Below are 17,257 nucleotides of genomic sequence, written 5' to 3'. Positions count from 1 at the left end.
TGTGAGCAAAAGTCCATTAAGTGTTACCAGCAATAACAATGTATTAACAAGCAATAACAATCTATCTTAACCCTGATCACATAATGCCACTTTATATTCCTTCCTTTTATTTTTGACAATGTTGATCTTTAGTTCCTTCAAGAAATCTTGACTTCTTTTCATGTTTTCATTGCTCCGTCTCACAACTTCAAAGCTTTAATAATCCAATATAGGAAGATTAACCTGGTCACTCTCTTGGTTTGTTATTTACATATCCCTTTTAATTATCATCGGCTGATTTCTTTCTTAAGTCCAGTGTAACTTCTTTTTTCCATGTCCTTCTTGTGGCCTGCAGTTTTTAAACCCATTTCAAACCAATCTCAATCAATATTTGTTTCTCTTCCCTAGCACATTTTAAGCATCTATAAAGGCAGATGCTCTTACAATTAAGTTCTCTCCTTTTTTCAAAAATACCCTTCAATCAGGGGTGGGTTCCTGCCAGTTCTAACCTCTTCTATAAAAGAGGTTTCACAAATCTACAGTGCCGTTTAGAGCCAGTTCCAGCTCTCTCCCCCGTCCATCAGCACATCATCAAGATGAAGAGCGAGAGGAGGAATTCTGGGAGTTGAAGTCCACAAGTCTTAAAGCTGTCAAGTTTGAACACTCCTGGGGGTTTTTTTCTAAAGGGTTAAAGGTACAAGGGTCTTGTAACCTGATAGCTTTAAGACTTGTGTGCTTCAAATGCCAGAGTTTCTAAGCCAACATTTTAGTTGCTAAGCAAGAGCATTGTTAAGTGAGTTTCATCACATTTTACAAGTTGGCCACGCTCACCCAGTCATAAGACGTGACCCGTCAAAAGCGCGGACGGCAAAAGCGCGATCGACAAAATCGCGCCTTTGACGTCATCACAGCGCGACAAAAAAGATCGAAAAATTCAAATAAAAATTAATAAAAATTAAATTAAAGCAAGCCGATTCACATAAAGGTAAGGGTTAGGTTTAGGTTTAGGGTTAGGGTTAGGGTTAGGGTTAGGTTAAGGGTTAGGGTTAGCTTTAGAGCGTTAGCGTTAGCGTTAGGGTTAGGTTAAGGGTTAGCGTTAGGTTTTTCATTACTTTAACGGTTAGGTTTAGGGTTAGGTTTAGGGTTACGTTAAGAGTTAGGTTTAGGGTTAGGTTTAGGGTTAGGTTTGGGGGGCTTAGGGTAAGGTTTTCGCTTTATTTTTACATTTTTCGAACTTTTTCGTCGCGCTGTGATGACGTCACAGCGCGCTTTTGTCGAGCGCGATTTTGTCCTACGCGCTTTTGTGGTGGAACCGTCATAAGATTGCCAAGCTACTCGCACTCGGTCACATGGCTGGCAAGCCACTCCTACCCAGTCACATGGCTGGCAAGACACTCTCACCTGGTCACATGACCGGCAAGCCACTCCCACAAGGCAGGCCACACCTACAGAAGAGGTTCTAAAAATTTTGAAACCCACCACTGCCTTCAATACATCCATTATTAAAATATTTTGCTTCACTCTGTATTTATAAGTCAAGTGTGGGATCTTCTCCTTTAGCTGTAATTTTGAGTTCCATCTAATTCTCTGCAGTATCCAATGTTATTTTTTAAAAGAATTTTCTTATTTTTTAAGAATTGAAAACAAAAGTCTTTTTCCACAGGAAGGATTCTTTATAATTAAATCCAAAATCATATTTCAAATTTATCTAGAGCCTTAGTGAATTTATAATTTTCTAAAATCAAAGTTTGAACCAACTTATATTGTACATTCCCCACCAAAAAATATTTGTATATTTGTTCAGTACATTTGTTTTCTGCCCATCTTGCTTCCAGAAGATTCCGGGCAGCTCTTAAGTTCTTAAACCTGTTTTTGAAATTTCCAAGGAAATTCACCCAGTGCTGTAAAACTTATGGATCTAAAAGTTTCTAATAGCTGAAAAGCAATTAACAAGCAATTTCTGAAGTGAAGTGAAAGAGAAGGAGTTATAAAAACCCAATGTCCTTTCAAAGACGTTAGCCACAGTTTTAATCTTTCCCTCATCTTCCAGAGCTCTAAAATGTCTCGGGGTTTCCTCATGAAGGGCACTGTCCGGAATACATGTGGGCAATCTCAAGTTCTCTTCTTGTTCAGAGAGGAATTATGAAGGGCTTGCCAGCTCATTCCATTTTTAATTTTATTTATTCATTCTTGTTTTTTGTCATATTTTTATTGATATTTAATGCAATTTAATTGTGTAGATACAAACAGCATCTTCAACAGAAAAGAATCAAAACACCTGTTTATGAAAGAGTTTAAAAACAGAGAAATAACTGTCTTGCAACAGTTCCATCTACAATACCCAATTCATTTTTCTTTAAGTAAAATTTGACAAGTATGTTCATTTGGTCCAAAGTGTGATTTTAAAATGGGCTGATACAACATTATGAGCGAGTATATTTTACCCCAGATGTGCAACATAAAAACAGATGCAATAAAAAGAAGACTCATAATGAGAACTGAAACAGGGGAATCTTCTGTGTAAAATCTCCACATTCCTCCAGTACCATTCACAGGTACAATATAGGTGGTACCTTGCTCAATAGTAGTAACTATGAGAGGGATCTTGGAGTCCTAGTGGACAACCATTTAAATAGGAGCCAGCCATGTGCAGCAGCTGCCAATAAAGCCAACATGGTTCTAGGCTGCATCAACAGAGTGATAGAATCAAGATCACGTGTTAATACCACTTCATAATGCCTTGGTAAGGCCATACTTGGAATCCTGCATCCAGTTTTGGTCGCCACGATATAAAAAAGATGTGGAGACTCTGGAAAGAGTGCAGAGAAGAGCAACAAAGATGATTAGGAGACTGGAGGTTAAAACATATGAAGAACGGTTGCAGGAACTGGGTGTGTCTAGTTTGATGAAAAGAAGGACTAGGAGAGACATGATAGCAGTTTTCTGATATCTCAGGGGCTGCCACAAAGAAGAGGCAGCCAAGCTATTCTCCAAAGTACCTGAAGGCAGGACAAGAAGTAATGCATGGAATCTAATCAAGGAGAGAAGCAACCTAGAACGAAGAAGGAATTTCCTGACAGTGAGAACAATTAATCAGTGGAACAACTTGCCTCCAGAGGTTGTGAATGCTCCAACACTGGAAGTTTTAAAGAAGATGTTGGATATCCATTTGACTGAAGTGGTGTAGAGTTTCCTGCCTAGGCAGGGGGCTGGACTAGAAGACCTCCAAGGTCCCTTCTAGCTCTGTCATTCTATTCTATTCCACCAGCAGAAGTTGAACAACCTGCATTCCTTGTTCCACAGCGTGCATTTTTCCTCTGTCGCACTGTGGGTCCTGTCACCTGTGGAGTTACTGCTTTGCTTGGGGAGCGGCTGGAGGCACCCACATGGGTGGCGCTAGGATTGGGACCCAGCATAGCAAAGTTGGCACAGAGAGCATGAACCCCTCGGACTCACCGTCATTAATTCCGTTTTTCATGGAGCTGTTTCCAGTTCATTGTTTCTTCCCTGGAAATCTGTTTTACACCCATCTTATGGATCAGCCTCTCCTCAATCCCAAGGACAGACCTTCCTCTACTGGCCTTCACAAAACCGTGAAGACCTGGCACCGAGGGCAGGATGTTAATATACAAGTCTTCTAGCCAGGATGCATGAGACTACGGTAGTGCTTTGAGGTTTTATTGAGCTCTTATGCAGTTTTAGTTGGGGTTTGTTTGTTTTTTTAATCAAATTCTGCTTTTCTTTGTTGGCTCTTTCAAGTTGCTCAGATGGATGGATATAAATCCATACACATTGGATAAATAAATGAATGCAAACAGGAAAGCTCAAGAGAAGATATTCTAGAGTGACTTTCCTTTGAGATGTTTTTCAGACCACAGAGTGTGGTGAGTAAAGGAAGCCATCAATCCATATTTCTCAACATTGGCAACTTTAAGAGGTGTGGACTTCAACTCCCAGAATCCCCCCCCCCAAGTCAGCCAATGCTATCAACGGATAGAACTCAACTTCTACCATCTCACAACCTCATAAAGTTCCACCTAAACTTTTTGGAAAGTCATTTTGTATACATTGACTAGATCAAAAGTCAGGGTGATGCAGATGTTGCTTAGAGAACCACCAACTGGATGTGAAATCATTAATCACAGGCAAGGCAACCAGTTGTTGGCATATACATTGTTCCCCTTCATCCAATGACTTGTTTCTCTTCAAATTAAAGACAAACAGTTATAAATATTAAACAGACAGGCGCTAGGCCATACAAACAGGCACACACATGTACTACCTTAATACTTCCTGGCCTTTGAAAAGAGGCACAAGAAAATATAATTTACAATACAAAGAGATCAATTTTAATATCTAACTGACCTTCATGGACAGGGATCTTACAATATATTCTGTCTGAAAATAGACAAGTAAGGTACCTGCCCAAAAATACAAAAATCAATTATTTTCCTCCAGAAACAGGAATAGAATAGAATAGAAATAAGAGTAGAGAGTAGAGTAGAGTAGAGTAGAAATAAGAGTAGAGTAGAGTAGAATATAGTAGAATAGCATAGAAATAAAAGTATAGTGTAGAGCAGAGTAGAAATAAGAGTAGAGTAGAATAGAATATAGTAGAATAGAATATAGTAGAGTAGAGTAGAAATAAGAGTAGAGTAGAGTAGAGTAGAGTAGAGTAGAGTAGAGTAGAGTAGAGTAGAGTAGAGTAGAGTAGAACAGAACAGAACAGAACAGAACAGAACAGAATAGAATTCTTTATTGGCCAAGAATTTGGACACACATAGAATTTGTCTCTAATGCATAAGCTCTCAGTATATATACAAACGACAAATATAATCATAAGAAACGGTAGTAGAAAAGGGAAGAAAGATAATAGTAATACAGCCATACTACATGGGTAAATATCCTTAGACATAAGATAGTACTGTGCTAATCAGAAGTTCAGTGTTCTCTGCAGTACTCACTACACGTTTCTTCCTTCTTTAGCAAAGTCGCCCCTCTAAACATAACCAACTTTCTACGTCGTCTCCAAGCTACTACAGTAGCAGACATCAACTAATGGAAATGAGCACAACATTTGTATACAACCAGAGACCTGAGAATGTGGTCAAGCGAGGTGTATGAATTGAAGAACTAAAGCAATGTTGGCATTGAATTCCCAGATCTCCTCTTAATCCTCTTCAGGAACCTTAAAAAGGGGAGATGTTGACATGCTCAGAAACTCCCCTGTTCTTTTCCAGATCAATGGGATCATTTGAATATGGGTGACACTCGTTTCTACTTTATAATACCTTGCTTCCTGTCCCTTTACAATCTGTTTACAACATTCTCAAACTCCTTTCCTGAGGATCCATCCATTTTATCTTTGGGGAAAGTCCACCTCTGAAGCCCCTCAAAACTTTCAAAATATAATTTGTCCCCCTGTCCCCCAATCCAGTAAGCGGATCACAACACCGTGAAAAGTACATCCACTTTGCAAAAGCTACTGCAAATTATAATTTAGTTTTGGGCACCCTGTTTTGTGAAGGGGTTATATATTTTCCAAGAACATCCCCTTTGTAGCCCTGTCATTCCCTCTTTCTTTTAGGAATTTTTAATCGAGATTATCTTAATATAGAATGCAAATGAAAAGAAATACCGTAGGGAGATGCGGAGGCAAGGGAGAAAAGAAATAGAGGGGTGGGAGAAAGAGAAATAGCATTGACTTCCAACTTGTTTCAGCACAGTAAAATAGAACGACAGTCTCAGCTTTGGACTTTTGCACATTCAGTAAATACTTGCTATTTCTATAAGAAAAAAAAACCACCCTAATCTAACCAGCCAAAATTGACATCAGAGCACAAAGTCCAGAAGTGATTTACGAGATATATTCTTTTATCTGATTAAAGCAGTTAATTTTGCCGTCTCTGCTAGCTCCAATTCTTTTTTTTCCATCCAACCTCATTATCTTCCAACATGTAGTGGGTTTTTTAAAACAACAACAACAACAACAACAACAACAACAACTTTAATCCTTACTTGTTGATGTTGCGAAGATATAAAGCTAAAGAAAGAAAAACGCCAAGAAAATGAAAGAAGTCATTTCTGACGAAATGGCTTCTTTCGTTTTACTGGCGTTTTTCTTTCTTTGATACTAGTCTGTGCAGAAATGGATAGACTAACGTTAAAAATAAAAGGCAAAGGAGAGAGAGAATATTATGACACACGGAACAGGTTCTATCAATGGTTAGAAGCCCGAGGTGGAAGTCGGAGTCCGAAAACATTAGGGTAGGAGGACCTGGAAATGGGATGTTATGTATGCATCATGGTATTAGAATGAATTTGATGGGCAAACACAATGACACTGTTTAAGAAGTATCTGTGCAATTTGTTTTCACTTTGGTTTTTACGGCAAGTGAAATGCCAGGACAATCACACTCTGTTCGATATGCCTATCGGTAAATAATAAATATATATGTTTAAAAAAAGAAAGAAAGAAGTCATTTCTTAACCAAGACCCCCACACCCATCATCCCCAGACCCACCGCTTCCCATCTCACCAATAAATGAGGGAAAGTCCATCGAAACGTTCTATATCGCTTCCGCCAGGCTTCAGGTAGGACATTCTGCTCTACCCTGGAAATCTTGAATTCTCCTTTATTTTTCCCAGCAACAATCAGAGAGGGGACGGCAGATCTGATCTCCCAGCTGCAGCGCCATCTGGAACCCCCAAAAGACGGCTTGGAAAGAGGTGGCCTTCTCCCAGGGGGGATCCAAACCATCTACATGGGATCCAGCGGTCTTCCTTGGGAAGAGATCTTTGCTGGTGGTTGGTTAGCCCTGCCTTTGGCTGCTTCTCTCTCCCTCCCCCTCCCCAGCCAGGATCTTGCTGCTCACGAAAGTGGATTGATGGTTTTGCTCCGGCAGCCTTTGGAACGCCGTGTCCTAGGAACAGATGTTGTGACTCTTTAGTTAATCCCAAAGATTTGTTCCCTTGAGGGCAGCGTCATCTGAAGGGCTTCCAAGGTTTTAAGTGCTGGGCCCAGACAGGATGGGAGATTGGACATCGAAGGGATGCAGGAGACTACAAGAGGCACAGGGAGCCCACTTCTGTCTTCTCTCGGTTTCGGCTGAAGAATCTTTCTTCCAGAGCGTTGGAAAACAGAGAGGGCCACAGGGAGTGGTGCATAAGTGCAGCTGGGATTTTGGGGGAAAGGCCAAGAAACATACCACCAACTGTTGGGAGAAGGTTTTGGGAAGCGAGCAGGACAGACAATGGGTGGTGGAGACTGGGGTTGGGGCTTTTTCTGCCCCCCCCCCCCAATTTTCAGAAACGCTATTAGGGAATTTGAGTTTTTTTTCCCCCCACACATACAATTGAGGAAATCTCCTTTACTCTGGAGCAGATCAAGCAGAGACAATGTTAGAATTTCCCTAGGTGTGGAAACAAAAGGAAGAGCCTGGGATAAGAGAAGAGAAGGAGACGAGGGATTTATGGAATTTATTCCATGCGGAGAAGCAGTTCGAAAAATGGCCAAATAGCTTGACAATCTTCCCTTCCCTTCTTCCTCCTCCCCTCCCTCGCTCCATCCCTCCGTCACTTCTTCCTTCCTTCCTTTCTTTTCCTTTCCTTTCCCTTCCTTCCTTCTGTCTTCCTTTCCCTTCCCTCCCTCCCTTGCTTCCTTCCTTTATTTCCCTCCCTCCCTTCCATCCTTCTTCCTTTCCTTTCTTTCCTTCCCTCCTTTCCCTCCCTCCCTTCCTTCCATCCTTCTTCCTTTCCCTTTCCTTTCCTTCCCTTTCTTTCCCTTCCCTTCCTTCCTTCCTTCTTTCCTTTCCTTCCCTTTCTTTCCCTTCCCTTCCTTCCTTCCTTCCTTCCTTCCTTCCTTCCTTCCTTCCTTCTTTCCTTTCCTTTCCTTTCCCTTCCCTCCTTCCACCTTCCCTGCTTTTCCAGCAACCCAGCTCTGTAAAGCTAGTTAAATCTGGCCTCCAGGTTATCAATTTAAAACCAACTTTAAGAAAGCCGTGTAATTCTGCCTCAAATAGTTGGAGACACCCAGAGCACCTAAATTCATGCTCCCGTTTCCAAATTAAGTCAACCATTTAGCTTGAGAAAAATAATTCTGTGCATTTTGGAAAGTGACCGATTTTTGTTTTCCTCCAGAGCCACGCGCAACTCATCCTGCCTTCCCACTCCCGTTGCATAAGCAAGCAAGGAAGGAATCCAAACATTTCCCAAACAACCGTTTTTTCCAGATCAGCTCCTGGGAACTGTAAGCCTGGGGCGCCCCCTAGTGGAGGACGAAAATTCCCAGCCTTGGCAGTCCTTCTGTTTCAATGAATTACCTTATCATCTTACTTCCCCTTCCCCTATTTCTGTCTGTCTGCCTGCCCCCCCCCCCCACTCTCTCTCTGTGTGAATTGTCCTAAAAATGCTAGTTCCAGGTGTAGTTATAGAAGAAGCAGGCATTATGATCTCTGGAACTTTTAAAAGATATTGCTCACTGAGCTTTTGTTAGCCACTGCTAACATCGTCAGAGTGTAAGAGCCATTAAAGTGATACCTGCCTTTATACAATGGTAATCAATTTGGCCATTGCGCGCATGATAGGCCCATCCACCTGCCTCCCACCTGTAATTAGATTTGTTGTTTTTACATTAGGCATGTTAATCGATGCTCCTATTCCTTCCTCCCTTATCGAACACAGCTTGTGTGTGTGTGTGTGTGTGTGTGTGTGTGTGTGTGTGTGTGTGTGTGTGTGTATCAGCCTATCTCCCAATCTTTATAATTCCCTTCTCCTTCTCCTTCCCCTTCTCCTTTCTTTTTAACCCTTTCTAATCCTTTTCAAATGGGATGAGGTGGCTCAGTGGCTAAAGATACTGAGCATGTCAATCAGAAAGGTCCCTAGCACCGTGTAACGGAGTGAGCTCCCGTTATTTGTTTCAGCTTCTGCCAACCTACCAGTTCGAAAGCATATAAAAATGCAAGTAGAAAAAAATAGAAACCACCTTTGGTGGGAAGGTAACAGTGTTCCATGCGCCTTCCACATTGAATCATGCCAGCCACATGACCATGGAGACCTCTTTGGACAGCGCTGGCTCTTCAGCTTTGGAACAGAGATTATCATCGCCCCCTAGAGTTGGGAATGACTAGCACATATGTGCGAGGGGAACCTTTACCTTTACCTTAATAGCAAACCTGCCCGTCATTAGGCAGAAATTAAGGATATATTTCTTCCAATATTGCTGCTCCCAAAAAATGCTTCCTTCTGCCTGGCTTTTCGTTCCTGCACCCGGTTCATCCTTTTTGGATTAATGAAGATGTTCGTGGAGAAGTGATGGAGAAGAAGCCACTGCTCTTTTTTTTGGCAGAGAACAAACACAAACTTTTTGTTGATGTTAGAAATTACCTTCATATATAGCACCACAGACAAAGAACACAGTCACCATGTGCTTTACTGCTTAACTATTTAACTGTAACAGGAGACAGGAAACTCTACTTAGAACAAAAGAGCATAAGAGGGTGTACACAAACAGAGAGAGAGAGAGAGTGACAGAGATGGGGGGCAGAGAAGAGAGAGAGACAGAGAGATACAGAGACAGAGAGAGACAGACAGACAGACAGACACAGAGAAAAATGACAGAGTGAGACAGAGAGGGAGGGAGGGAGAGAGAGACAAAGAGCCACACAGAGAGACAGAGACAGACAGACACATGCACAGAGAGACAGAGAAAGACAGAAAGAGAAAGAGGGAGAAAGAGAAAGAAAGGAAGGAAGAAGGAAAGAAAAAAAGAAATAAAAAAAAGTGGGAGAGAGAGATGAAAGAAAGAAAAAGAGAATTTATGACCACAATTGAGCCCAAAATTTTGGTTGCTAAGCAAGAGCATTGTTAAGTGAGTTTCACCACATTTTCCAAGTTGGCCATGCCCATCCGTTCCCATGACCACCGAGCCACTCCCACAAAACAGGCCATAACTACAGAATAGGTTATAAAAAAATTTGAAACCCACCTCTGATACACACACACACACACACACACACACACACACACACACACACACACACACACACACACACGATAGATCTAAACTTGTAAACATTGCCATCTACTGGCTGAACACAACTGTAGTTGCTGCCTAGAAATACATTCCAAGAATTAATTCCAACAGTTGAAAATGCCCAACTGGGACCTCAGCTGGCCCTGGGTTCAAGGCGTTTGGTCTATTCTTCCTGTATCATGATGGCTCCTGGTGTGGTTGCAGAGCTAGTTGTAATAGAAACAACAAATTCTTCTCCTTGGTTCCCAGCAGTTCTCTCTCCTCTGCCAAGAATGTGACTTGAGAAACCAGCGTAAGCCAGTAAATCTACCACTAAGATAGGAAATCAGTCAAACAGGTATTTTTATCCTTAACGGGGAAAAAAAAAAAACCAGGAGTATGAAAGCTACAAATAGAGTGGCTTCTTTTTGTCCTAACAGACAGGAGTGCTTTAATAAATATTGACAACTAACTGCCAAGTAGCTTATTGGAGCATTGGGATGACTTTTAAAAGTGGTAGAAGGAACCACATGAGATCTGACATTTATAAGTGCTGAAACAAGGTTTCCCAGCCTTAACCATTTTAAGACACACAGACTTCAACTCACAGAATTCCTCGGTTGGCTGGGGAATTCTGGGAATTGATGTCCACATCAGTGGTGGAATTCAAAAATGTTTACTACTGATTGCGTGGGCATGGCTTGGTTGGTGTGGTGTGGGTTGGTGGACATGGCTTAGTGGGCATGGCAGGGGAAGAATACTGTAAAATCTCCATCTCCTCCCCACTCCAGGGGAAGGTTACTGCAAAATCCCAATTTCCTCCCAATCAGCTGGGATTCGGAAGGCAGAGAATAGATGGGGGCGAGGCCAGCCAGAGGTGATATTTACTGGTTGTCTGAACTACTTAAAATTTCCACTACCAGTTCTCCAGAACTGGTCAGAACCTGCTGAATACCACCTCTGATCCACATGTCTTAAAGATGCCAAGGCTGGGAAGTGCTAGAAGATTGGACCCATTTGAGATTGGACAAGAGTGAAATGAAGCTGGATTGAAAAGCGAGTACCCTTAATGACTTCCCAGAATCCTTGCCCACTGATAAGCAAGCCACAGGTGGAATACAAAATACCTGAAGTGAATCTAGTTACTTGAGGGTGGGTTTCAAAAATTTTTAGAACCTCTTCTGTAGGTGTGGCCTGCTTTGTGGGAATTGCTTGCTGGCAATGTGACCAGGTGGGAGTGACTTGCCAGCCATGTGACCGAGTGGGAATGGCTTTCCAGCCATGTGACTGGGTGGGCATGGCCAACTTGTAAAATGTGGCGAAACTCACTTAACAACGCTCTTGCTTAGCAACCAAAATATTGGCTCAGAAACTCTGGCATTGAAGTATGCAAGTCTTAAAGCTGTCAAGTTACAAGACCCTTGCACCCCTAACCCTTTAGAAAAAAAACCCCAGGAGTGTTCAAACTTGACAGCTTTAAGACTTGTGGACTTCAACTCCCAGAATTCCTCCTCTCGCTCTTCATCTTGATGATGTGCGAATGGGGCGGGGGGAGGGATCTGGAACCGGTTCTAAACGGCACTGTAGATTTGTGGAACCTCTTCTATAGAAGAGGTTAGAACTGGCAGGAACCCACCCCTGCTTGATGCCCACCTTACCACGTAAACTAGAGAGGAAACCCATAACTAACTAACACTAACTCTACTTTATTGTAAAGCTACATTAACAGAATGCTGCAAGTCTGAAAGTATAATTCTCCCACATCCCCTATACCCGTGATGGCGAACCTATGGCATGCATGTCACAGTTGGCAAGCAGAGCCCTCTCTGCGGGCACCCCAGCCATCACCAAGCCCTGCTCCATCATGTATGCGCCTCCCACCAGCCAGCTGGTCTTTGCGTCTCTGCTGTGCGTGCATAGAGGACATGTCAAATTATTCTCCAAAGCACTTGAAGGCAGGACAAGAAGCAATGGTTGGAAACTAATCAAGGAGAGAAGCAGCTTAGAACTAAGGAGGAATTTCCTGACAGTTAGAACAATTAATCAGTGGAACAACTTGCCTCCAGAAGTTGTGAATGCCCCAACACGGGATGTTTTTAACAAGATGTTGGAGAGCCATTTGTCTGAAACGGTAAGGGGTTTCCTGGCTAGGCAGGGGGTTGGACTAGAAGACCTCCAAGGTTCCTTCCAACTCTGCTATTGTGTTGTGTTGTGTTGTGTTGTAACCACCATCGTGGTTTAAAAACCATGGTTTACATATTGCAAGCAGCCAACCAGTTGCCATTGAACTCTTCCACGAACCCACGATTTAGAAAGCATCAGAGGGATGTGTGAATCAGTTGGGACTCCAATGCGGGCCTTGCTCTTGCAAACCTCCAGGAACATCCAAAAGCAATATAGCCAGTCTTGACTCACGAGCCACCCTCCAAAAATGTTGCTAAGTGAGATGGTTGTTAAGTCGGTTTTGCCCCCTTATACAACCGTTCTGGCCACCATTGTTAAGTGAGTCACCGTAGGGAAATTAGTAACACAATCCTTATGTGAATCTCGCATCTCCATTGGCTTTGCTTGTGAATAGAATAGAATATGGAAATAGAATATAGAATAGGAATAGAATAGAATAAAATAATCAAGAATAGAATAATCAGGAATAGCATAGCATAGAATAGAATAAAAGATTCAAGAATAGAATAGAATAGAACGAAATAGCACAGCACAGCACAGTCCTTGACATAAGGGGGAGGGGAGAATGGCCCAGTGGTTAAAGATGCTGAGCTTGTCAGCTGGGAAACCAGCAGTCCAGGTTCAAGACCTGAGCTCCATGCAATGGGGCGAGCTCCCATCCTTGCCTCAGCTCCTGCCAACTTTTCTGGATTTGGACTTGGAATAGGACTAGGAGTAGAACAGAATATAGAAATAGAACAGAACAGGAAAGAATAGGAAAGAACAGAATATAGAAATAGAAAGAATAGAATAGAACAGAAAACAGAAGAGAATAAAGAATCAGGAATAGAAATAGGAATAGAATAGAATAATCAGGAATAGCATAGCATAGCATAGAATAGAATAGAATAAAAGAATCAAGAATAGAATAGAACGAAATAACACAGCACAGCACAGCACAGCACAGCACAGCACAGCACAGCACAGCACAGCACAGCACAGCACAGCACAGCACAGCACAGCACAGCACAGCACAGCACAGCACAGAACAGAACAGAACAGAAATCTTTATTGGCCAAGTGAAACACAAGGAACTGGTGTTCGGTGCATAAGCTCTCCCTGTGCATAAAATGAGAGGTCACAAAAGAGGATCACATGACCCCCCGGGACTCTGCAACCATCATAAATATGAGTCAAGTGTGTCACCAACATACTTGTTGAGGGTGTGACCACGGGGGATGCTGCAGCAGTCGTGAGCATGAAAAAACAGTCATTAATGCCCTTTCCTCAGCGCCATTCTAACTTTGAATGGTCACTAAGCGGAGGGATGTAAGTCGAGGACTACCCCTCTTCCTTCCTTGGCCTTCAGGGTGCGGGGAGCACATTCCTCGAGATGTTTGGGGGTGGGGTGAGAGCCTCTCTCCCTCCCAGCCACTCAAGGGCTGCGAATTCCAATGCCCTGACTTGACAAGAGGAAGAGAGAGAGGCAGAGCGGAGAGGTGTAACCCTCGACTTGCTTTGAAGAGGAGGACGGGCAGGGCAGCAGGGCAGGCCAGACCTGTTCCTGAAACCCAGGAACAGGTTTGGCCAGGGGGAGCATCTGCCAAGCTTGCGTCGTCAGGTGGATGGCAGTTTCAGGTGTGTGAGCTTCGAAGGCAGGTATCCCGTCTCGCCTTTTCAGCAGAAGTTCCACCTGCGGGGCCGATGCCCTCTCTCCAGGGGTGGATATTACGGCTGGCATTACTGCCAGTTTGACACGAAAAAAAGGACCTAAAAAGGACTGCGCATGCACACAGCGTTAGAGAAAGGGGAAAAATACATTTTCGCAATGAAGATTGTTCTGCGCATGTGCAGAATCGAAAAATCAAGATGGCACTGCAGCTGATCGAACCGGTTCGGAGGTGTGGCAGGCCGAGTAACTACCTACTCAGCCGAATCGGTCCGAATAGGAAGGAACCCACTTCGCCACGCTCCCAACGCGAGTAGAATTTTGAGATCCTTTTCAAGTTTAGCCCACTTTGCTCATCCGGATAGTCCTCCACTTGCAACCGTTTCTTTTTTTTAAATAAATATGTTTATTGTATATTTTTCTTTACAATACATCACATTTCCAGTTTTGCAGCTGCAATGTCCTGGCTGTTTCTTGTCCTTTTAAAGTATACATACCGTATTTTTCGGAGTATAAGATGCACCTTTCCCCCCCTAAAAGAGCGCGGAAATGTTGGTGCGTCTTATATAGCCATTTTTGGCCTCCCGAAGCCCAGCCCCCACATCCCAATTTATGAAAAATGGGCGAAAAACAGGCAATTTTCGCAAAAATGGGGGTGTGCGTTTTTGCCTTCCCCCAGCCCTGCAGAAGCCTGTGGAATGCTCCTGGGGCCCTGGGGGACCAAATTTTTTTTCCTTACTTATCTCTTTGAAATCTTTGTGTGTCTTATACACCAGTGCATCTTATAGTCTGAAAAATATGGTAGTTTTTTTTAAAAATCATTTTTATCCAGCATTTTTAAACATTAAAATCACAGTTACGCTTTTACAGCTTTCCGCGATCGGTATTCTTTTTTCTAATTTCTACTTTTCCATTCTAATACCTATTTCTTCACACATACACCTCCTTGTTTCATGATTATTATTTTTAGAATATATAACATAATCACAACATCTACATCCCTATTGATTTCTGAATATATACCATCTCCTTTTGTTATATTTTCTATACAATCATTATGCATTCATTTTACATCTATTTTCGAGCCAACCATACCACCTCTTCCATATCTTATAATAGTCTGTTTCATCTCTATCTCTTAGTTCCAGCATTAATTTATCCATGTATTTTTTTCTCCTATCCTCATTTTAATTGTGCATATTTTTTATTGTACTGAACATAGGGACACGGTGGCTTAGTGGCCAAGACACTGAGGTTGTCAATCAGAAAGTCAGCAGTTTGGTGATTCAAATCCCTAGTGCTGCGTAATGGAGTGAGCTCCCGTGACTTGTCCCAGATTCTGCCAACCTAGCAGTTGAAAAGCATGTTAAAAATGCCAGTAGAAAAATAGGGACCACCTTTGGTGGGAAGGTAACAGCGTTCCGTGCGCCTTTGGCGTTTAGTCATGCCAGCCACATGACCACGGAGACGTCTTCGGACAGCGATGGCTCTTCAGCCTTGAAACGGAGATGACAGAGAGTCGGGAATGACTAGCACATATACTATATTGCCAAAAGTATTTGCTTACCCATCCAAATAATCAGAACCAGGTGTTCCAATCACTTCCATGGCCACAGAGATATACAATCAAGCACCTAGGCATGCAGACTGTTTTTACAAACATTTGTGAAAGAATGCGTCGCTCTCAGGAGCTCAGTGAATTCGAGTGTGGAACTGTGATCGGATGCCACCTGTGCAACAAATCCAGTTGTGAAATTTCCTCACTCCTAAATATTCCACAGTCAACTGTCAGCTGTATTATAAGAACGTGGAAGTGTTTGGGAACGACAGTAACTCAGCCACGAAGTGGTAGGCCACGTAATCTCATCCAACATCAGTGTGTGACCTCACAAATGCGCTCCTGGAAGAGTTGAAGCTGTTATAGCTGCAAAGGGTGGACCGATGTCATATTGAACCCTATGGGTTAGGAATAGGAAGTCACGTACAGTACGTTCATATGCGAGGAAAGGCAGGGGAGCGAATACTTTTGGCAATATAGTGTATGTGCGAAGGGAACCTTTATCTTTACCTATATATATATTTTTTTCTTAGCCTCGTTTTAATTGTGCATACTTTTATTGTACTGAAAAGTTCTAAAAATTGCATTGGTGGAGTTTATGGGGAGAGATTTCCCCTGGCCAAATAACAGTGCCGGTGGAGGGTGTGGTGTTTTTTTTTTTTTTTTTTAGGATTGCAAATGTGGAAAAACTTGATGCAGTTGCAAAGATGGATTTCTTTCCTTTTCCTTTTGAGCATTTTCTGCCAGTTGGGAGCCAAAACGCATCTTCTCTGCTCCAACTGTACACATACACCCACACCCCACAAACACACCCCGTATGGAGGCCATCCCCTTCTTTCTTCTTCACTTGGGGTGTGTCTGCCTCACACCACACACAAGTATGTACAGCATTCTTGTCTCACCCGTTCCTCAAAGCTGCATGAATCACCTCTTGGGCACCTGCGTAATGTGAACAATCCGGAACCAAAAAAACAAAAAGCTTAAACATCTATTAATGCCAGAATCTGATTTGAAAGGGTGGCAGGAACCGGTCCCTAAACTGGGCTGATTCTTTTTTTTAGACGTTTCTCTATTAAAATGCCAGAGAGGCGGGGGAGGAAGGAGAGAAGCACTGAACTGAATTTGGATATTTTGTTTAAAAAATGATTGTGGCTTGTGTCTCTTTGAATGTAAAATTCAGATGGGAAATGCAAGGCTAAAATGCATTTACCGTATTTTTCGGAGTATAAGACGCACCAAGATTTTGAAGAGGCAAATTTTTTTTAAAAAGCTTTTGCACTCTGCAGACCTCCCAAAAATGGCCCTTTTTTTCGCCAACACAGGCCCATTTTTGTCAGGAAAAAGGGCATGCATAGCCTTTAGGAGGCTTCCAGAGTGCTCCTGGGGGCTGGGGGGGGGCAAGAACAAGCAAAAAATGGCCCATTTTTTTGCTCATTTTTGCCCTCCCCAGCCCCCAGGAGCACCCTGGAAGCCTCCTAAAGGCTATGCATAGCCATTTTGGTGAAGGAGGTGTGGTTTCGGGAAACAAAAAGCTGTTTTCAGTGTATAAGATGCACCCAGATTTTCACCCTCTTTTTTTGAGGGAAAAGGGTGCGTCTTATACTCTGAAAAATACAGTAACTCTCTTCTCTCATTTAGAACATAGAATAATATGGTTGGAAAGGACCTCAGAGGTCTTCTACTCCAACCCCCTTGCTCAAGCAGGAGACCCTCTATCAGTGCTGGCAAACCTTTTTGGCACCAGTGCTGAAAAGGAAGCATGTGTATCAGAGGTGGGTTCCTACCGGTTCGGCCCGGTTTGGATGAATAGGTAGTAACTTGGCCAAACACGTGACTGTACAGGTTCTATCCTGGGTGCCACCATCTTTATTTTCT

The 17,257-nt window shown here is 42.7% G+C and overlaps 1 protein-coding gene and 1 pseudogene across 3 annotated transcripts in view; both read right to left on the bottom strand.

Annotated features, from left to right (window-relative positions):
• The window catches only part of LOC106540301 (syntaxin-binding protein 4), a 69,821-nt gene extending 62,891 nt beyond the window's left edge, over positions 1-6,930 (bottom strand). Inside the window, exon 1 of one of the 3 annotated variants that reach the window (XM_087729387.1) lies at positions 6,519-6,930. In XM_087729387.1, coding sequence (XP_087585513.1) covers positions 6,519-6,583 — 65 coding nt within the window. In that variant the 5' untranslated portion in view covers positions 6,584-6,930. The remainder of the gene's footprint in view (positions 1-6,518) is intronic. The other 2 variants (XM_087729390.1, XM_087729389.1) reach the window with 2 other exon arrangements.
• LOC148042715 (protein transport protein Sec61 subunit beta pseudogene) lies at positions 1,926-3,395 on the bottom strand (annotated as a pseudogene).
• Positions 6,931-17,257: the final 10,327 nt, after the last annotated feature.

Source organism: Thamnophis sirtalis, unplaced genomic scaffold (assembly GCF_051295495.1).
Source record: "Thamnophis sirtalis isolate CommonGarterSnake01/CBP01778 unplaced genomic scaffold, rThaSir2_p1.2 scaffold_14, whole genome shotgun sequence".
NCBI classification, from domain to species: domain Eukaryota; kingdom Metazoa; phylum Chordata; class Lepidosauria; order Squamata; family Natricidae; genus Thamnophis; species Thamnophis sirtalis.
The sequence above is the reverse complement of the archived record's forward strand: the minus strand, read 5'-3'. Positions and strand labels throughout refer to the sequence as shown.